This window comes from Triticum urartu, chromosome 5A (assembly GCF_056163025.1).
Source record: "Triticum urartu cultivar PI428250 chromosome 5A, HENAU_Tu73, whole genome shotgun sequence".
NCBI classification, from domain to species: domain Eukaryota; kingdom Viridiplantae; phylum Streptophyta; class Magnoliopsida; order Poales; family Poaceae; genus Triticum; species Triticum urartu.
The window spans coordinates 25,558,799-25,576,569 of NC_141877.1; the positions used below are offsets into that span (position 1 = coordinate 25,558,799).

The window sequence follows — 17,771 nt, forward strand, 5'->3', positions numbered from 1 at the left end:
GCAAAAGAGATGTCAGGTCTTGTAGCACTAGCTAAATACATAAGCGAGCCAATAATCTGAGAATATTTCAATTGATCTCTAGCAATTCTTCGATTCTTTCGAAGTAACACACTCGCATCATATGGTGTTGGAGAGGGCTTGCAGTCACTATAGCCAAAGCGACTCAAGATCTTTTCCACATAGTGAGATTGAAGCAATGTAACCCCACCATCATCGTCTCTCAACAACTTGATGTTTAGAATGACATCAGCCACTCCTAAATCCTTCATCTCAAAACAGCGAGATAGGAAATTCTTAACCTCCTTAATAACATTCAGATTTGTTCCGAAAATCAGTATGTCATCAACATACAAGCAAAGGATAACTCCCTCGCCCCCACCATGGCGATAGTACACACATTTGTCAGCTTCGTTTACAACAAAGCCTGCAGCTGTTAAAGTTCTTTCAAACTTCTCATGCCACTGTTTGGGTGCTTGCTTGAGTCCATACAAAGACTTCAGCAACTTGCACACTTTTCCTTCCTGACCATCTAGTACAAACCCATCTAGTTGTTCCATATAAATTTCCTCGTCCAACTCTCCATTTAGTAAAGCAGTCTTAATATCCATTTGATGAACGAGAAGACCATGCGAGGCAGCTAGTGAAAGTAGAACTCGAATAGTGGTCAGTCGAGCCACACGTGAGTAAGTATCAAAGAAGTCTTCACCTTCCTTTTGGGTATAACCCTTAGCCACGAGCCGAGCCTTGTACTTTTCAATAGTACCATCAGGCCTAAGCTTTTTCTTGAATACCCACTTGCATCCTATAGCTTTGCGCCCATACGGACGATCAGTTATCTCCCAAGTTTCATTCGTCAAGATGGGATCCATCTCGCTACGAACCGCTTCCTTCCAGTAGTCAGCATCTTCAGATGCATAGGCCTCTGAAATAGAACTGGGAGTGTCATCTATGAGATACACAAGAAAATCATCACCAAAGGACTTTGCAGTCCTCTGTCTCTTGCTCCTAGTAGGAACTTCATTGTTCTCATCCACAGGACTTTCAAAGTGTTCCATAGAAATGGCAGGTTCGGTAATTGTAACTGGTTTCTGATTCGATGAACTAGGCATCTCCTGATTAGATGAGGTAGCCATATCCTTCATGGGAAAGATATCTTCAAAGAAAGTCGCATCATTCGACTCCATGATCGTACCGACATGCATGTCAGGTACCTCAGGTTTTACAACCAAGAATCTATAGCCAATGCTATGAAAAGCATATCCCAAGAAAACACAATCCACAGTCTTTGGTCCAAGCTTCCGCTTCTTTGGAATTGGAACATTGACTTTCGCCAAACAACCCCAGGTTCGTAGATAAGAGAGTTTTAACCTTTTCTTCTCCCATTCCTCGAATGGAGTTATCTCTTTGTTCTTTGTGGGAACTCGGTTTAGGACATGACATGCCGTCAATATCGCCTCCCCCCACCATGCCTTGAAGAGACCCGATGTGTCTAACATGGCGTTAACCAAATCAGTTAGAGTACGGTTCTTTTTTTCGGCTACCTCATTGACTGAGGTGAATAGGGAGGCGTCCTCTCATGGATTATACCATGTTCCGCACAAAAAGCATCAAATTCATTGGAAAAATACTCTCCACCACGGTCGGACCTAAGCATCTTGATTTTTCGATCAAGTTGGTTTTCCACTTCAGCTTTATAGATCTTGAAAAAGTTCAAAGCCTCATCCTTAGATTTCAGAAGATACACACGGCAATATCTAGTGGAGTCATCAATTAACGTCATGAAATATTTCTTTCCACCTTTTGTCAAAACACCATTCATTTCACATAGATCTGAATGTATGAGTTCTAGTGGTGCAAGATTTCTCGTTTCCGCAGTCGTGTGAGACTTACGAGGTTGCTTAGCTTGCACACAAACTTGACACTTAGATCCCTTGACAGTGGTGAAACTAGGGATTAAGTTCAACTTCGCTAGTCGCGACATGCAACCAAAGTTAACATGACAAAGACGTGAATGCCACACATTTGATTCACTATTGTTGCAAACATGATTAACAACTTTATTGCAAACGTCTGACAAGGATAAACGAAACAGGCCTCCTGACTCATAGCCTTTACCAACAAAGGTTCCATACTTGGATATTACAAATTTATTCGACTCAAAGACAAGCTTATAGCCATCTCTACACAAAAGAGATCCGCTAACAATATTTTTATTGGCGGAGGGGACATAATTTGCGTTCTTCAGCCGCACGATCTTCCCCGAAGTAAACTTCAGATCGACCGTGCCAACACCACGATCAGAAGCACTTGAACCGTTACCCATCAGCACGGTTGAAGTCCTTGCGGTCTGATAAGACGAAAACATGGAAATATCACCGCATACATGCACAGTAGCACACGTGTCAATCAACCAATCAGGAGAATGACATACTGAAAGAATAGTGGGAAATATACCATACCCATCATCCTTCATGTCAGTGTCTCCAATGACAACATTAGCGGTCTTGCCGCCTTTCCCAGGATGACGCTTGTTATAGCGATTAGGGCAACTAGGAGCCCAATGATCAGGATCCCCACACACATGACAAGCACCTTTCTTCTTGTCATTCTTCTTTTTGAAGTTCATGTGTTGCACAGCCTTTTTCTTCCCATCAAACTTTGCTTTACCATCAAACTTGCCCTTGTTCTTGAACTTGTGGGGCTGGAAGTTCTTCTTCTGTACCAAATTGGCACTAGATCCTCCCTCAATACCTCGAGCACGTGTGTCCTTTGCTCTCGCCTTTTCTTCCACATCAAGAGTACCAATGAGATCCGGAACGGAAAACTCCTGTCTCTTATGCTTCAGTAAGGTAGCAAAGTTCCTCCACGAAGGAGGAAGCTTAGTGATGATACCCCCGGCAACAAACTTGTCCGGTAGCATGCAGTTGAAGTGCTCAAGTTCTCTAGCAAATGACTGTATTTCATGAGCCTGCTCAACCACGGAGCGATCTTCAGTCATCCTGTAATCATAGAATTGCACCATGATGTACAGCTCAGTGTCGGCATCCGAGACCCCAAACTTGGCCTCGAGTGCATCCCACATATCTTTTCCATTATCAATTGACGCATAAGCATCAACTATATTCTCACCAAGAACACTCAAGAGAGCAGCTTTAAACAGTGTATCCATTTTCTGAAAAGCTTGTGCCTGTTGAGCATCAAGCTCTCCTTCAGGTTTGCCGAGAGTGGCGTCATAGCAACTCATGGTTTGAAACCATAAGACTGCTCTCACGCGCCACCTCTTATAGTGGATACCCTCAAATATAGGAGGTCTCATGGAAGCAGCAAAACCACTTGGTGTAAATTGCCTATAATAAGGTTTTTGGATTGTTGGAAATATAAGCAATTTACCAAATAATTTTGCTAGCGGAAATACTAGATAAAGCATGACTAATATAGCAAATATAAAGCAAGTCATGCAATCTGACAGAGAGAAGATAAACATCGTCTGCATATATGAACTTGAGCTAAACACATCTAGAACAGACACTAGATGAAGTTGCTTAAACGACATAAAACCTAACATACGTAGGGCAGAAACTAGAGCCAAGAACTGTAGCAGGACTTCTAATAGAAAGGAGAAGAGCACGTACGGCACAGCAGCTGCAGAAGCGCTGGACTTGGGGTCGGTGTCCTCGCCTGCCATGTCGTCGAGGAGGTCATGGACGTCGGGGAAGTAGTCGTCGGCGACCGGATCGTCCGTGATGAAGCAGCCAGTAGTCGCGTTGAGCGCTCCCCAAAAACCTTATCACCCTTCTCCCATACAGAACTCAAAAGGTGCGGTCTCGGAGGCCTACTGTCCCGACGTGTGGTGCACGCCGCAAGTCGGGATGAGGAAGACAACATCAGCTCAGTGATGGAACCGATGGCGAGGGAAGGAGTAGTTCTGGTGCGTCTCTCTGGGAGGAGTGACCTCCCTTTTTTAGGCGCAAGAGAAGGAGGCGAGAGGGCAGCGACGGGAGGCGAAACGAAGAGACGGAGATGAAGCGAACAGCCAGTAGCCGAAGGGCTGCACCGTTCGCATTCGAACTCCACTTTCACAAAAAATCTTTTCAGCTTCCGTGTGACCTTTCGTATACCCGTAGTGCGTGGCAAAAATTTAGATATCGGCTCGGCTCATTCCCGCAACCCGTGACGAGGCGGGCGGCGGAGGAGGAGCGCGCGTGGATATCCCTCTTGTTCTCATGCTCATACAAGTGGGGAAAGAACCTCCCTTATAAGGAGGTCCAACTCCCACTAAACTAGCAATGTGGGACTAAACTTTAGTAGTATCCCTTGCCTTGCACAAATGGGCTAAGTGGGCCTCTAGGATTTATTAGGAATTTCTGAAATAGTTATTGGGCTGCCCAAAATAGACTAAATTCCAGCAGTGTGTAGAGAGTTGTCTCGCTAAATTGATCAGTGTACAATGTCTAATAGCACGCTATAGCGCGCTAATAGCATATTTTCAGGTGCGATGCTGTTTTGTGTAGAATGCTTTTTTTTTCTTGTACATAAGGCTTGCTACGTTGACTGGAATATCAGAAAAAATTGCAGTGTGGTCCAAAGTACAAACATAATTTCCCCAGATCTCCTATCCATGTATGCAATCTTCCAGACAACTTGTTCCATGCAAGATCCAAAACTCCAAATCTGTGAATCTGCAAAAATGCCGAGAATTTTCTGTTGTTACCGGACAGAAGAAATTGTATTTTTTGCATGTCAAAACATTGAGAAATTTCACCCGCCAAAACATTGTGCGACAAATCTAGGCTCAATAACTGTAGATTCTGGGATGTACCCACCAATTCGATTTGAATAGATAAGCAACATTTGAAGCCGGGGAGCGTCAAAATGTGAAGGTATCAGTCCTGAAAAGTTATTGTTGGAGATGTCGAACCTGTTGATATTTGTCAGCAACCAAGGCATTGAACCGGTGAGCTGGTTTGAACTTAGGTAGAGTCTTTTAAAAGACATGCCATCTAGATGTGTTGGCAAGCTGCCACTTATTTGGTTATTAGAGATGTCAAGAGCCGTCTGTGAAAATGTATCTGTCTGTGAAAATGTATTCCAAAACCAATCACAAAGGTTGTCCTCTAAACAGTGCTTTAAAGTCAAGTTCAGAGATTCCCCATAGCAAAATATTTTCACAAATGTATCTGTCTGTGAAAATGTATTCCAAAACCAATCACAAAGTTTGTCCTCCATCAGTGCTTTAAAGTCCTCTAAACCAGCAACTTTTCATGTGCACATTGCAGCAACCCCTCCATCAACACCACTATATCTTCATTCATAACATTTTCAGAGAGGGCAAGGATTTGCAAACAGCGAAGGTTTTTAAGAAGATTTTGAAGGTTTCCAGTTCTATTTAGATTGTTGTTTGACAAATCAAGTACCCTGAGTGACGTCATGTTTCCTAGTGCGTCCGAAAATTCTCCAAATAACTGGTTCCCACCAAGACTGAGGTATTTCAGACTCGTCACTTTCCAAAACCAACTTGGCACAATTGAGTGGTCTAAATAATTCAAGGACAGATCAAGCTTCTCAAGTTTCGTGAGGTTAAGGAAGGGAAGCGATACATTCAGAAAAAAAAAAAGAGGAAGGGAAGCGATTGTGTAGTATCAAGTGAACATTCAGCAAGGTTGGTAACACTTAGAGATGGAACGATATTCAAGGTACGAGGCCGGTCAGCTATACTCGAGAGATTTATTCCGCTCAATAAGGTAGCTTTGTTAACCAGATGATGTTCGTTGAGTACATTTCAGAATAATCATCCTGACCAAGGTCAAGATGCTGCACATGTTACCAAACTGACAAGGAATTCTACCAGTAAATGGCACCCCAGAGAGGCTAAGATGTCTCAGGTTCTCCATGGAGCCCAAGAACAGAGGAATGTGGGTGTTTGGCCCTAGCAAGCAGTTCATGCCAAGATCCATGTGCTCTACATGCTTCAAGGAAAGCAGAGAGGGACTTATCTCGCCGAACAATGAATTAGCATCACCGCGCCCATCGATTCACGGACTTGTATTGCATAGACGGAGCTTGATGACATGGCCGGTTCTGTTGCTGCAACTGACACCACTCAACCGGCAGTAATCTAGAGATGTTTTTGGCCATACCATAGAGCCTACGGTCAAAGTCCTTCAGGGTTCATACAATTCTGTGGCCAGACACTAGATGTTAGGAGCCACCAGCCGCTAGATCTAGATTACTTGCCTGCCTGCACTGTCAAAGTCACTATTCAATTACCGGAGCAGTCTTTAAACATTCCAGCATAAGTAGCACAAAATAAGATAGTACTCCCGGCAGATGGGGGATTATGATCCTCCAAAATCGAACAAACCTCCTCACATCTGTATATATGTTATACTACAATACTCCCTCCGTCTCATAATATAAAAACATTTTTTACACTAGTGTAGTGTAAAAAAACGTTTTTATATTATAGGACGGAGGGAGTACTATTTTTGGCCAAATTTTTTACAGGCAACGGCAGGGGCACTGCCAATTTCATAAAGAAGGGGAAGGGGTATGGACCAAGGCCCCAAACATCAGTACAAAACAATGCCGCTGAACCACAGGATACAGGCAAAGCACACAAAACTCAGGCCTTCTTTGGTTTAGAGGAATCTTGTAGGAATTTCATAGAATAGGATTTCTGTAGAAAAAATTCCTTTAGAGCCCTTTGGTTTGTAGGAATGAAATCCTATTCCTGTGGAGGAATTCTTCCTATCCTCCACATTTCATAGGAAAATAAACATTAGTCTAGACTCAATGGAAAAAATCATATGATGTAAACCAAAGAGCATCTCCTTTTCTATTCCTACTCAGGCCTCCTTTAGTTTAGAGGAATTTCATAGGAATTTTAGAGGATAGGATTCTTATAGGATTTTTTCCTTTAGAGCCCTTTGGTTCATAGGAATAGATTCCTATTCCTACATAGGATTGATTCCTATCCTCCACATTTCATAGGAAAATAAAAATGAGCCTAGACTCAATGGAAAAATTTCTTTGGTGTCAACCAAATGACATCTCGTTTCCTATTCCTACTCATAAGATTTGAGATACATGCCATCTCATTTCCTACAAAATTCCTATTCCTATGATAATCCTATCCTATGAACCAAAAGAGGCCTCATAGGATTTGAGGTACATGTCATCTCATTTCCTATAACTTTCCTATTCCTATGATTTTCCTACCCTATACCAAAAGAGGCCTCAAACTGAAGCAAAATAGGAAATGACCCAGAAAAATAACAAGAACAGAATAAAACACAGATGGGCAGGCCTCAATTGATAGCCTCCCAAAACAGCGAAATCTCATCTCTTGCCATGTCCGCAACTGTTTCCGAGGAGCATCTCTCCCCCTCAAAACTACGGCGATTGCGTTCCGTCCAAAGGTTCCATGCCACATATGCTACCAGAGACTTAGGCCACCAATCCAAGATGGAAATGGTACTCAAGGCAAAGTTGGACGCCTTGTCGTCGGTTCTGGAGAAGCATGCCAAATCTCCTTAGCAAAAGAATCATGAGATGGGCCGCCGTCTCGGCAACTTGGTCACACAACATGCAGCGAGCAGGGTGAGGCCAGTCCCTCGCTAGCAGCCTATCCGCAATTTTTTGCCAAATTTACACGCTGCTTGACGATTATATGTAAGTAACCAACAATCTGAAGCACAGCCTCACAAAAAGCTAAAATGACAAATCATATAAATCAAGACATGAAAACCCTATAAAATCTTATAAATCGAGACATGAACTCTTATGTCCACGGCTCAGCAATGGAAACTAATCTTGTGAACACCGTATGCTAAAACACTTGACCAGTTACGAGTCCTAGAAGCCATTTGGACCGTCGACAAAAGGAAAAAAAAAAAGCAAACATTAATATGTACAGCATGATAACAAGCCAGGCCTCTTGTCTAACACGGCAACTATGGGTCATGTTCCAGCATGGGACATGAAGATTGTGCACCGCTGTCTTCTATTGAGCCATTTCCTTTTGCCTTTAGACTATCTGGCTCTTCCTCGATCTCTACCGAAGCTACAGATGCCACTGCACGCGCTGACCAACATAAGATTCAAAACAAGCATCTCCCCAAGAACAATCATGCTGTCGCTGAAATACCATTATAAGAAACTCAGTGCCACAATCAACCAAAAGCTTAATAACAGGTCTATTAAAAAGTAGAGTAATATAATCTGCATGCTGCACGGAAGATAAAGCTCATATTGTTCCTGGTCATATTCCGTAAAAACTTCCTAATCATGTGTTAAAAGGGTGTTTGGAGCTCAATAATTTAAACAGATAGATAAAAGAAATTCAGGACTTACACAGGATGACGTTGCTTCCGATCCTTTTTTGGCAGCCTCTAGGAATAAAGAACAAAACGCACAATAATGCAAAAAGAGACGACGTGCACTTGAGCAAAAGAGTCCCACTAGCTTTTATACGGGGGAGACGGAGAGCAGGAACTCTGGCATCAACCTCTGCAGCAGTATGCCGCAGAAGGGGCAACGAGGAACAGCAGGTGCTGAATAAAGTGACGATTCATCATCTGGATCGGCAGCATCCAACAAGGGAGATGTCTTCATGGTGAAATAGGTCTCGGGCACAAGCTTATCAACCATTCCTCCACAACATACACAGTACCAGGTTGGTTCCAGAACAGAACATAAGCGCATCGATGCTGCACATCTTGACAGCTTGTGCCTTTCGGTGGGAACAATAGCAGGATCGACACTTCCACACAAGGCTATGTCAGGTGACTCGAAGTGAACCGGTGCGGAGCAATAGGCACAGGTTTCTTTAGCTGAGTATTCACACACAGAGTTGATCCTGCAACAGAAAAACAATTTAGAGCAGATATACTGAATGCCCAATTTTACAGTTCAATGAACTGACAAAACTAATACTCCCTCCGTCCCATAATATAAGAACGTTTTTGACACTAGTGTAGTGTTAGAAACGTTCTTATATTATGGGACAGAGGGAGTAGATTACTTTAGCTCCTTGAAGTAGTGAAATCAGCTTATAGAGTAGATGAACAATAAATCTAGCAAAACTGAATACCTGCTACCAAGACGTTTAATTGTCGAACTGAGAGACCTGAGCTGATTATGCACTCCTCCACTGTTCATAGACACCCAAGAACGCATCTGGGCAACGCCAACAGGGAACCACATGTTTTCAGCACATGTGCCCTTGAGAAAATATGACTTTTGATTCAAGACAGCAGCAAAAGTGAAAGCCACAAGTCTCTCTCGTAGCTCTCTTTCGCTGCTCAACAGAAGACTGCTCCACAAATCAGTTGACGTCCTATTACCATTTTCTCCAGCAGGATCACGAAGCATTACTTTCCTACAAATGATATTCAGCAGGTGTAGCTTCCGCGAGCTGACATTGGACATCATGTCCTTTCTACACTGACACAGGTTATCGATAGAAACACGTTGTTGATCATCTGAAAACAAATCTGAGACCCATTTATGCATTAGTGTCTCCAGAAATGCTGGTGCGGATTTCATGAGCACTTGTAAAGCAGCTATGACGTCCCATAAGACAAGTCCAGTTTCACATTTTTCATAATTCTTCAATGACCAAAGAACGTTGGAACCCCACCATAAGAAGTTAGTCTCGGATGACTTTGCAGATTGTTTGTTGGAGATATAAATGTCCTTGTTTAGTGGAATGCCAAGGAACTGACCACCAATCCAAATGAACTCAACCACTGCCTTTTGTGTCCTGTTGTTTTTGTTCACCAAAACGTTACCATGATGAATTGATGATGGACTTTTATCCCAAAGCAGTCAATACATGAAGATTTCTATTACAAGACTCCAGTACTTCCTATACTAAGCTCATAAATAATACCTGGCTTGATACATCTGATCTAGCATATTTGGATCCAAGCTGCGGACCTGAAAGAGACGATATCCATCAATTGGTGTAGCGTATGTACACAAGCTCAAGTGCACAAGTCGCAGTTGAGCAACATATGTCAGATTTAAGGAACAACCAACAGCATACCACAGCAATCATTACTTCTCCAGGTGCAAGTGTAAGACCAAAGCATTGATGAGATACTACTGAGAGCTGCATGAACATTTGAGATACCAGTTAGTATGATACAAGCTCACACATTCAGGAAAAAAACGAAGGTCAGCGAGGAGTCTCAGTTTTACATCTATTGATTCTTTTAGCTCTGGGAAATTTGTGTGCACGGGAACTTCTTCAAGTTGATTTTTTTCAAAGATCCAACAGCGTGCAGAATTATCCTGATAAAGATGGAAAATTTGCAGAATCCGCATGAAAAGCAAAGTTTAGGATGACACAAAATAATACTGTGCAGTATAATACAATTCAGGTGCAAGAAAAGGACATGGACAAGGGAGTTATTATTAGAAGCATATTTGTGAAAAACTAAACTAACTCCATCAAATACATAAGACATCTAAAGGGACTTGTAAATGTTTAGCAGTTACAAGTTTGAAACAAAGCTTGAATAACAGTACCAAAAAGGTACTATCAGGATAAGCACAGTACTATTAGTACATAGCCAACAGTACTAATACAACATATGTCAAGGGACCAAGACAGCGGTCATTGACTAATTATCCATAACTAGGTCAAGTGGTTAACTAGCCTTTTAGCTTGGAATAACTTCCAACATGCCATAGCAACATGTCATATGATGGCATTGACATGGGATGTTCACATGGTATTGGATGTCAGTTGACATCAGTATCCATCTCACAATATTAGTAACGATTATGTTGTTAATTCTAGCATATTTGGAGCGTTTCAGTAACTTTAACAACCAAATCAGCACATACTACCCATACTACCATAGTAACAAATTTTGTTAGGACTTCAGATAGTAGTATTGCTGCTCCCTGGGGGAGCTAAGGGACCGGCTAGGAGGAGCCAAGGGTAGCAGAGGACACAATTTCATGATTTTTTTTACCCTACCACAATCAGAAGGAATAATCAGAGTTGTGACAAGTTAATGCACCTGACTGCAGCTGTATAAACAGTGGCCATCTAAACCCCATGATAAACCTGTCACCTATGGTAATGTTGACAATTAGTTGAATTTTATTGGAGAGAAAAGACATTCAACTACAATGAAATTTTACCACTCGATCATGTGCATGACATTCACTGCTATTCTCAACTTTGTTGCTGCACAGGTCCAATATCCATGTTTCCAGTGATCCAGATACTCTTCCAACTGCCAAATTAACCTCACGTCGAGGCTGAGCTGGTGTGGACAATGAAATTGATGAGACAGGAGCTGATGAATTAGTGGTCACCTGAAGAGAGGAACATTTCAGAATTGAGTATATAATTAGAGCAGCCACAACAATAAAGCTAAAGACAAGCATGCCTATATTCATTGGAGTTGCATCAATTAGGGTCGAATATCCACCTATATGCATCAAAATATAAACACAGGTACAAGATGTTGCTTAATATGTACCTCTGCAACTAACGAAAATGACACTTCTTTCGCATCTGTACATTGATTCAATCCTTCGATATCACCTGACCATATCTTCACACTGAAAAAAGCTCATGGAAAATCATTGATCGCGCAGGTTCTATGCTGCTGATCTAGTATCCAGGACTTCTTTGCGAAATAGCACGAAACATCTTATTTAATTAATTAAACATAGTTATCCTTTTCCACATGTCATGAATCAAGCTCAATGAAACCATTTAGAGACAAATGATAAGGTTGCAACATTTACAAAGAATAAGTACAAATGTGCTTACCTTCCATCCGAGCATCCAGTTGCTAAAAGCAATGGAGACTTTGAAGATCTTGAACATGAAACTTCCCAGCTCATGGCACAAACCGATGAATTATGAGCTTGAAGAACCCCAACGAATATTGGATCTTTGATAACAGTGCAAACATCTATTGTGTAGTGCTCGGGCTTATATATTTTCCAAAATGAAACATCCCCAGACTTTGAGCCAACAGAAAGAATGCACCAACGAGAAATGGTGTTGTGTGATGGCAAAACTGGTGACCATGCAACTACGAGAGAAGACAAAAGTGCATTGCGACGTGAATATTGTTTTGCTGTGATCAGAGGAAGAAGTTTGGTTTCTCCATTGCAAGAGAATGCTTTGGTATTTTGTGAGCCAGCTTGCGCAGTTACGACAGCCATTTCACGCACAGGCATGTCAATCTGGAATCACAATTGAGCCAAATTTAAATCCAGAATCAGATAAAAGACAACCATGTATGTGAGTTAAAAATAAGAAGAATTGACAAAATGACGCACTTTCCTATGCCTTTGCTCTAGAAGCACACCTTTCATTGTCCTTTGCCAGAATGGCACATATTTGGATGACAGTTAGACAAAATGACACAGTGTTTTTCTTTTTCATTCTGAGGTCACATGTCAGAGTTTTTAGGACGAAAATGTTCCTGGTATTTTTGCAGTAGCCTGCTCCCATTTCGATCTAAAAAAGACAGATCGATCAATTAGGGCCCGTACGTGCAACCTGGAGAGAAGAAAGACCAGAGAGGAGTTGTGCTGCTGGGCTTTACCCCGGCATCACTCATCTCATGAACAGCAAACGATACAATTAATTACATTGCCAAAATGTTGATGAAATCCAAAAGACAACAGGCAGCAAGCAGCTGCTACGCTCGCTGCTACAGATAAGGAGCAACAGCCAAACACCAACAGCCTACAAGTACGTCCAGTGAGCAGAGCAAGCAGCGCCTGGCTGGGGCCAGTTGCACCACCAATGCACAAGTTGGCAGAACCTACAAGTCGCCACCGTCCTCAGCACACACAGAAACGGACGGCTGGGAGGGGCACCTCAGCACGCCCCTCGCCTGTCGGCTGCTCCCAGCCTCCCAGTCCACCACAGCACCCAAGCCTCACCTGCTCCGGGGCAGCCGCAGCACGGCCTAGTTTCAGGTACCACCGGCCGAGACAGACAGAGGAGGGACGGCGACAAGCTAGAGGGAGGGACGCGGCGAGGCAGCGGGTAGGCAGCAGCGAGGGGTGGAACAAGGTAAGGGGCGGCCGGGGAAAGGCGAGGAGAGGAGTCGATCGATTTTGATCAATCCGATCGCTTCTAAAACCGGTTCTGATCGATTTGATCAGGACATGCACAGGGAGTTAGACCAGAGGGCATATTCATCTAACAAAGTCTGACATCTGGCCCTAAAACACAAAAATGAGAAGAAAGAAAAAAGCACAAACTGTGTCATTTTGTGTACTTGTCATCCAAATATGTGTCATTTTGGCAAAGACAATGGAACATGTGCCTTTGAAGCAAAGTCAAAGAAAAACTCTGTCATTTTGTCAAATTTCTCAAATAAATCGAGTTAAACTGAACATAATCCTACATGTGAAAACTACCTTTTTCACAGGTATCTTCGTTAATGCAGGGCATGGATTCAGAGAGAAGTCTGCATCCTTTGAAGTATCATCTCCATCATCATCATCATAAACATAGCCTTCAACTCTGCTATCAGTCAAAATCCACTTCAAATAAATTCAGGACACACTTATTTTGAATGGTCGTTCAGGCACAATATAAGAATGCTAGAAGGCCACCAACAAATGTTGGCATTTCTAATGAAAATAAAATAAATCAGTTAAAGACCAAAACATATGCTAGTAGAAATGTGGCATGATGGGTTTGAAAGTTGAAACCGAACACCCCTATGTACCTTATGTATGTGTGGTAGATGAGGCTGATATATCACAGTTGGTACTAGATAATAGCTAAGATGAATAGATTTTTAGCAATGTCGTGCACCCTTAGCTTGGCTTACCTTATTTCTCAGATTAACTATCAATACTACAACAGAAAAACGTGCATAGCTTTCCCATTGCAGTGTAGATTTATAACCACGCAAGGTGACATACATTCCTTTATATAATGAGCCAGCTTTAGGTGCTTTGTAAACTTTGAATGCTCCTTCTCAATTCTACCAAAAGAGATGTCAATGCTTATTGCTGAAGCTCGACATAGCTAAAGCCTTAGATACTGTGGTGTGGTCATTCCTTTTCGAGCTCCTTAGATATAAGGGCTTTGCAAAACGGTGGTGCTCTGTTACTGCAATCTACTAACTTCTTATGATTGGAGGCCAACATTGATCACTAAGCACTGGACTTCACTCACAGAGAAAATGCCAAACGCAATAAAGGTATAATCTGTCTCCCAGAAAACAAGTGTTGGAAGTGTGTGGCCCAGAGCAAACTTCTAAACCCATATTTCTCTACAGTCACTGTTAATATGATCTAGAACTGTACTGGCATGCAAATCTTTTCACACAAACTACTTTCCCGTCACCGAGCCACTAAAGCATGTGAATCAATCTAATCATTTTTCTTGAACTAACCCCTTTGGATTATCTTGTTATTTCAGAACTTGGTTATGTTTTTCAGTGAAAATTGTAAAGCTTTGATGATTTAACAGACAGTACCATTCACCTTACTGGCTTCCTTTTTCTCCGTCCAGGACCCCTGCGAGAAAGAGGTTCTTGCAATTCATCGGCGTATCCTGTGTCCAGTGTGTGCTTGTTATTTAACTTTTCCTAATATACGAAGGGAAAAAATCATGATGATATTCTATGATAATCAAGAAAACCACTCACAGTGTTCAAGTGGAAGGGAGCATACCTGAGGAGCGTGGTCAATATTTGCCTTTTCCTAATGTATGACAGAAAACTGTCAACAACAAAATTCTACAATAATCAGGGAAACCTCAGTGCTCAGGTGGAAGGGAGCGTACCTGAGGAAATGAATCTGGACCATCATCCTCTCCGAAGTTAATATTTTGGTAATAGTTAAACAACAATTGAGATATATCCGCAACCTAACCAACCAATTAGGAGTTGATGAGCATAATTGTAGATGCGGCCTAGACCAAGTGATAACTCCACAATGACAGAAGAAAATAAAATTGAAATGAAAACAGGAAATATTAACTTTGGCAAGAACAAACTTGTGCAAGATTTAATAAAAGTGAAAAATATTATGACCCAAAAATTGTAATGTACAAGTTTCTTGTTTGTAACAGGTTAAAAAAAGGTATCAACATATAAAACTTGACTGCAAACTAGATGAAGCTGTTAATGGTGAGGTATTGATATAAATAAATTATTATAGGGTCCATATGCATAAGGATCATGCAAACTTTAGTCCCAAGTATACAGAAAAATGAGAAATATGGTGGGTACCGATTCTAACTCCAGATGCCTTAATATGAACTACTTTAGCCAAACAGGTTTACCTTAACCCAGTCATCACAAAATTCAGAAACTGGCCGACGGTAAAGATTCACGTGACCATCAACAGTACAGACAGCCAACAAACAACTGAAATAATGATCCATTAAACAAAAATATTAGGCAAAAAGATGAATACATGAATCTAATATATCAGTCAACAGAAATTACCCAGAATTAGGAGCAAATCCTTGCTGAGACCATGAAACAGACCGTGCACATGGTTCAGTATCACGCGCTAAGGATGTTGGTACTAAACTTGGTTCAAAGAGATCTGCAAATGATGAGAAGATTTCAAATGAAACAAAAATTACTGTTTTCAATTGTCGTTAAGTAGGCGACTTCTTAAATGTCATCCAAATACTTTCACTGTAGTCCGTCCCAAACAAGTGGTATTTTCACTTCATTAGAACAGCATACTAGAATATCCTGTTCTCACTCTAATATCGATGTTAACAAATTCTTACTGTACTACTGAACAACTGAACAATCTTCAATATTTCGGACAGATTGAAACAAGTCGGTATATTAATCATCATCATCATCCTTTGGAGTTGGGCAGTTGGCCCTCGGCGATCTCAACAAAAGCACTGACTGAATTCCTCGTTTCAAAATGTCAAATTGCTTACGATGTGTCCAAACTAACACTACGAGTTGAATTCTCACAAGCTTTATTATAATGACCATGCAACCATAATCAAAAGACTCTCAGGATGAAATAATTATTTCACCCCATTGTGCCTATCAAACTGCATGAGCACTCTTTTATAACATGTACAATACACATTCAACATGGGACCTACCTTCCCTGCTAACCACTCCGATGGGAAAAGGATCTCTAGGGCGAAGCACAACGAGTCCGCGAGGCCCATCAAGTGCTGCTGGGTTCTAGAAGGAAAACATAATGAATGCAAGGTCAATCCAACAGACTGATTATCATCATAATGCTGAAGTGGAAGTGAATGCAGCACAATGGGGTGCTGAAATTGCGCGTACCAGGATAGTGACGATGTGGCCCGAGGCAACAGCCACCAAGTTGTCGCTTGACCAAGTGATGGCGTCTGGATAGGACGGGGAGGCAATCAGGGTGGTGGCCTGGTAATGCGGAGCCATGGCGCCGACGCCGGAGAAACCTCAGAGCATCAAACCCTGCAAAACGCATGCCATATGAGCTAGGGATTATAGTTCAGAATCGCCTGGAGCTAATTTCATGTTCATCGTATAAGCTGAAAAAGTTTGAGCTTGGGATACAGTAGTGTCCATTACAGAGTCGCATCAGTCAGAGGTGAGAAAAATGCTGCGCGGACAGGGGGAGGGGCAGGGAGCGAACGATGTTGCGATAACGGCTATGGCGCCAGGTTGCACGTGCGGGCCGCGGGCGGCGCTGCACGACCGGTCTCCGTTCTCGGCCCCCGCCGCCCCCCGCTCTCCGGTGCCACCTCCGCCGCCGCTCGCGCAGAGAGAGAGAGAGAGAAAGAGAGAGAGGGGGGGGGGCAGGGTACCCCGGGGAGGTAGATGAGAGGAGGCACTGACCTACGACTCGCCGTCGCGCCGCCGCCGCCGCTCGATATGACGCCGCCGCGAGAGAGGGAGAGGGGATTCGGGGGAAGGTTTTGTTTTTACGAAAACGCCATCCGTCAATTGAAAAATTCGAAACAGAGCCCTCACGTCCTCTCAAGAGTTCTAAAAAAAGGTCATCTCCTTTTTTAAAAAAAAGGCGACTGATAGGCGCCGGCGCACCGGCCCAAAGTTTTGGCCGGTCGCGCGTACGCCGTATGATTCGACAATTTTAATTCGTCTGATCGTCCGTGCAGGTCGTTTCTTTTTCTCTTCTCTATGCTGGTGGTCCACCTTTACTGCACGGAAGTTGCTTGCTCCATGTGCATCAACGCCATGCCGTGGGGTTGCATGTTATCACGTGGGAGGAGATCATTCAAATTATGATGTGACTTCTCCATACTATCTGCACACAATAGTTTTATTTAAAAATGTACACAGAAAATCTGCACTTGTTTTTAAATTGTATTTGTATGTAGCATTGCAGCAAAACTCCACAACAAAAACCAAAAAAACACAAATCAAAACAGAAAACCATAGGTTTGTAGCATAATTTCAGTACTTTTACAACAACAAAAAATATATGTAGCATTGTACAAAAGAGCTGACAACAAAAAATGAAAAAACTATGGAAGCAAAAAATCGTTATGTGTTTCTAGCATATTTTCTAGTATAAATTTACAACTAAAAAATCGCTCATGTAGCAGTTCGTTGGGCCATTGCAGCTTTCACGAAAAGCGCGAGCCTCCATGAAGCTTTTTTCTATCGCCGGTTGAAGCTTTTTGCATCTACAATTAAAGCTTTTTTGTCAACGGTTGCAGATTTTTTTCGTTGCATAATGTCTTGGTTGAAGCTTTTACGTATATGGTTGAAGCTTTTTCTGTCAATGGTTGAAGCTTTTTGGGTTGCACAGTGCCTTGGTTGAAG

The 17,771-nt window shown here is 42.3% G+C and overlaps 1 protein-coding gene across 1 annotated transcript; it reads right to left on the reverse strand.

Annotated features, from left to right (window-relative positions):
* Positions 1 to 7,705: 7,705 nt before the first annotated feature.
* On the reverse strand, positions 7,706 to 16,950 carry LOC125506665 (uncharacterized). Its single transcript, XM_048671428.2, has 19 exons — positions 16,821 to 16,950; positions 16,284 to 16,436; positions 16,091 to 16,175; positions 15,459 to 15,561; positions 15,293 to 15,377; positions 14,792 to 14,875; positions 14,680 to 14,709; positions 14,491 to 14,594; positions 13,411 to 13,516; positions 11,798 to 12,219; positions 11,502 to 11,583; positions 11,158 to 11,334; positions 11,034 to 11,087; positions 10,204 to 10,296; positions 10,049 to 10,114; positions 9,893 to 9,939; positions 9,092 to 9,763; positions 8,353 to 8,857; positions 7,706 to 8,137 (listed from the first exon to the last, which is right to left on the reverse strand). The coding sequence occupies exons 2-18, from the start codon at positions 16,398 to 16,400 to the stop codon at positions 8,467 to 8,469; spliced, it is 2,718 nt and encodes a 905-aa protein (XP_048527385.2). The 5' UTR covers positions 16,401 to 16,436; positions 16,821 to 16,950; the 3' UTR covers positions 7,706 to 8,137; positions 8,353 to 8,466.
* Positions 16,951 to 17,771: the final 821 nt, after the last annotated feature.

Excerpts from the sequence above, each read along its gene's own strand:
- LOC125506665 (XM_048671428.2), bottom strand. The coding sequence starts at position 16,400 with ATGGCTCCGCATTACCAGGCCACCACCCTGATTGCCTCCCCGTCCTAT. Across the intron at positions 11,584-11,797 it reads ACTGGATGCTCGGATGGAAG|TGTGAAGATATGGTCAGGTG; the intron begins GTAAGCACATTT and ends AGCTTTTTTCAG. Across the intron at positions 11,335-11,501 it reads CATTTTCGTTAGTTGCAGAG|GTGACCACTAATTCATCAGC; the intron begins GTACATATTAAG and ends TCCTCTCTTCAG.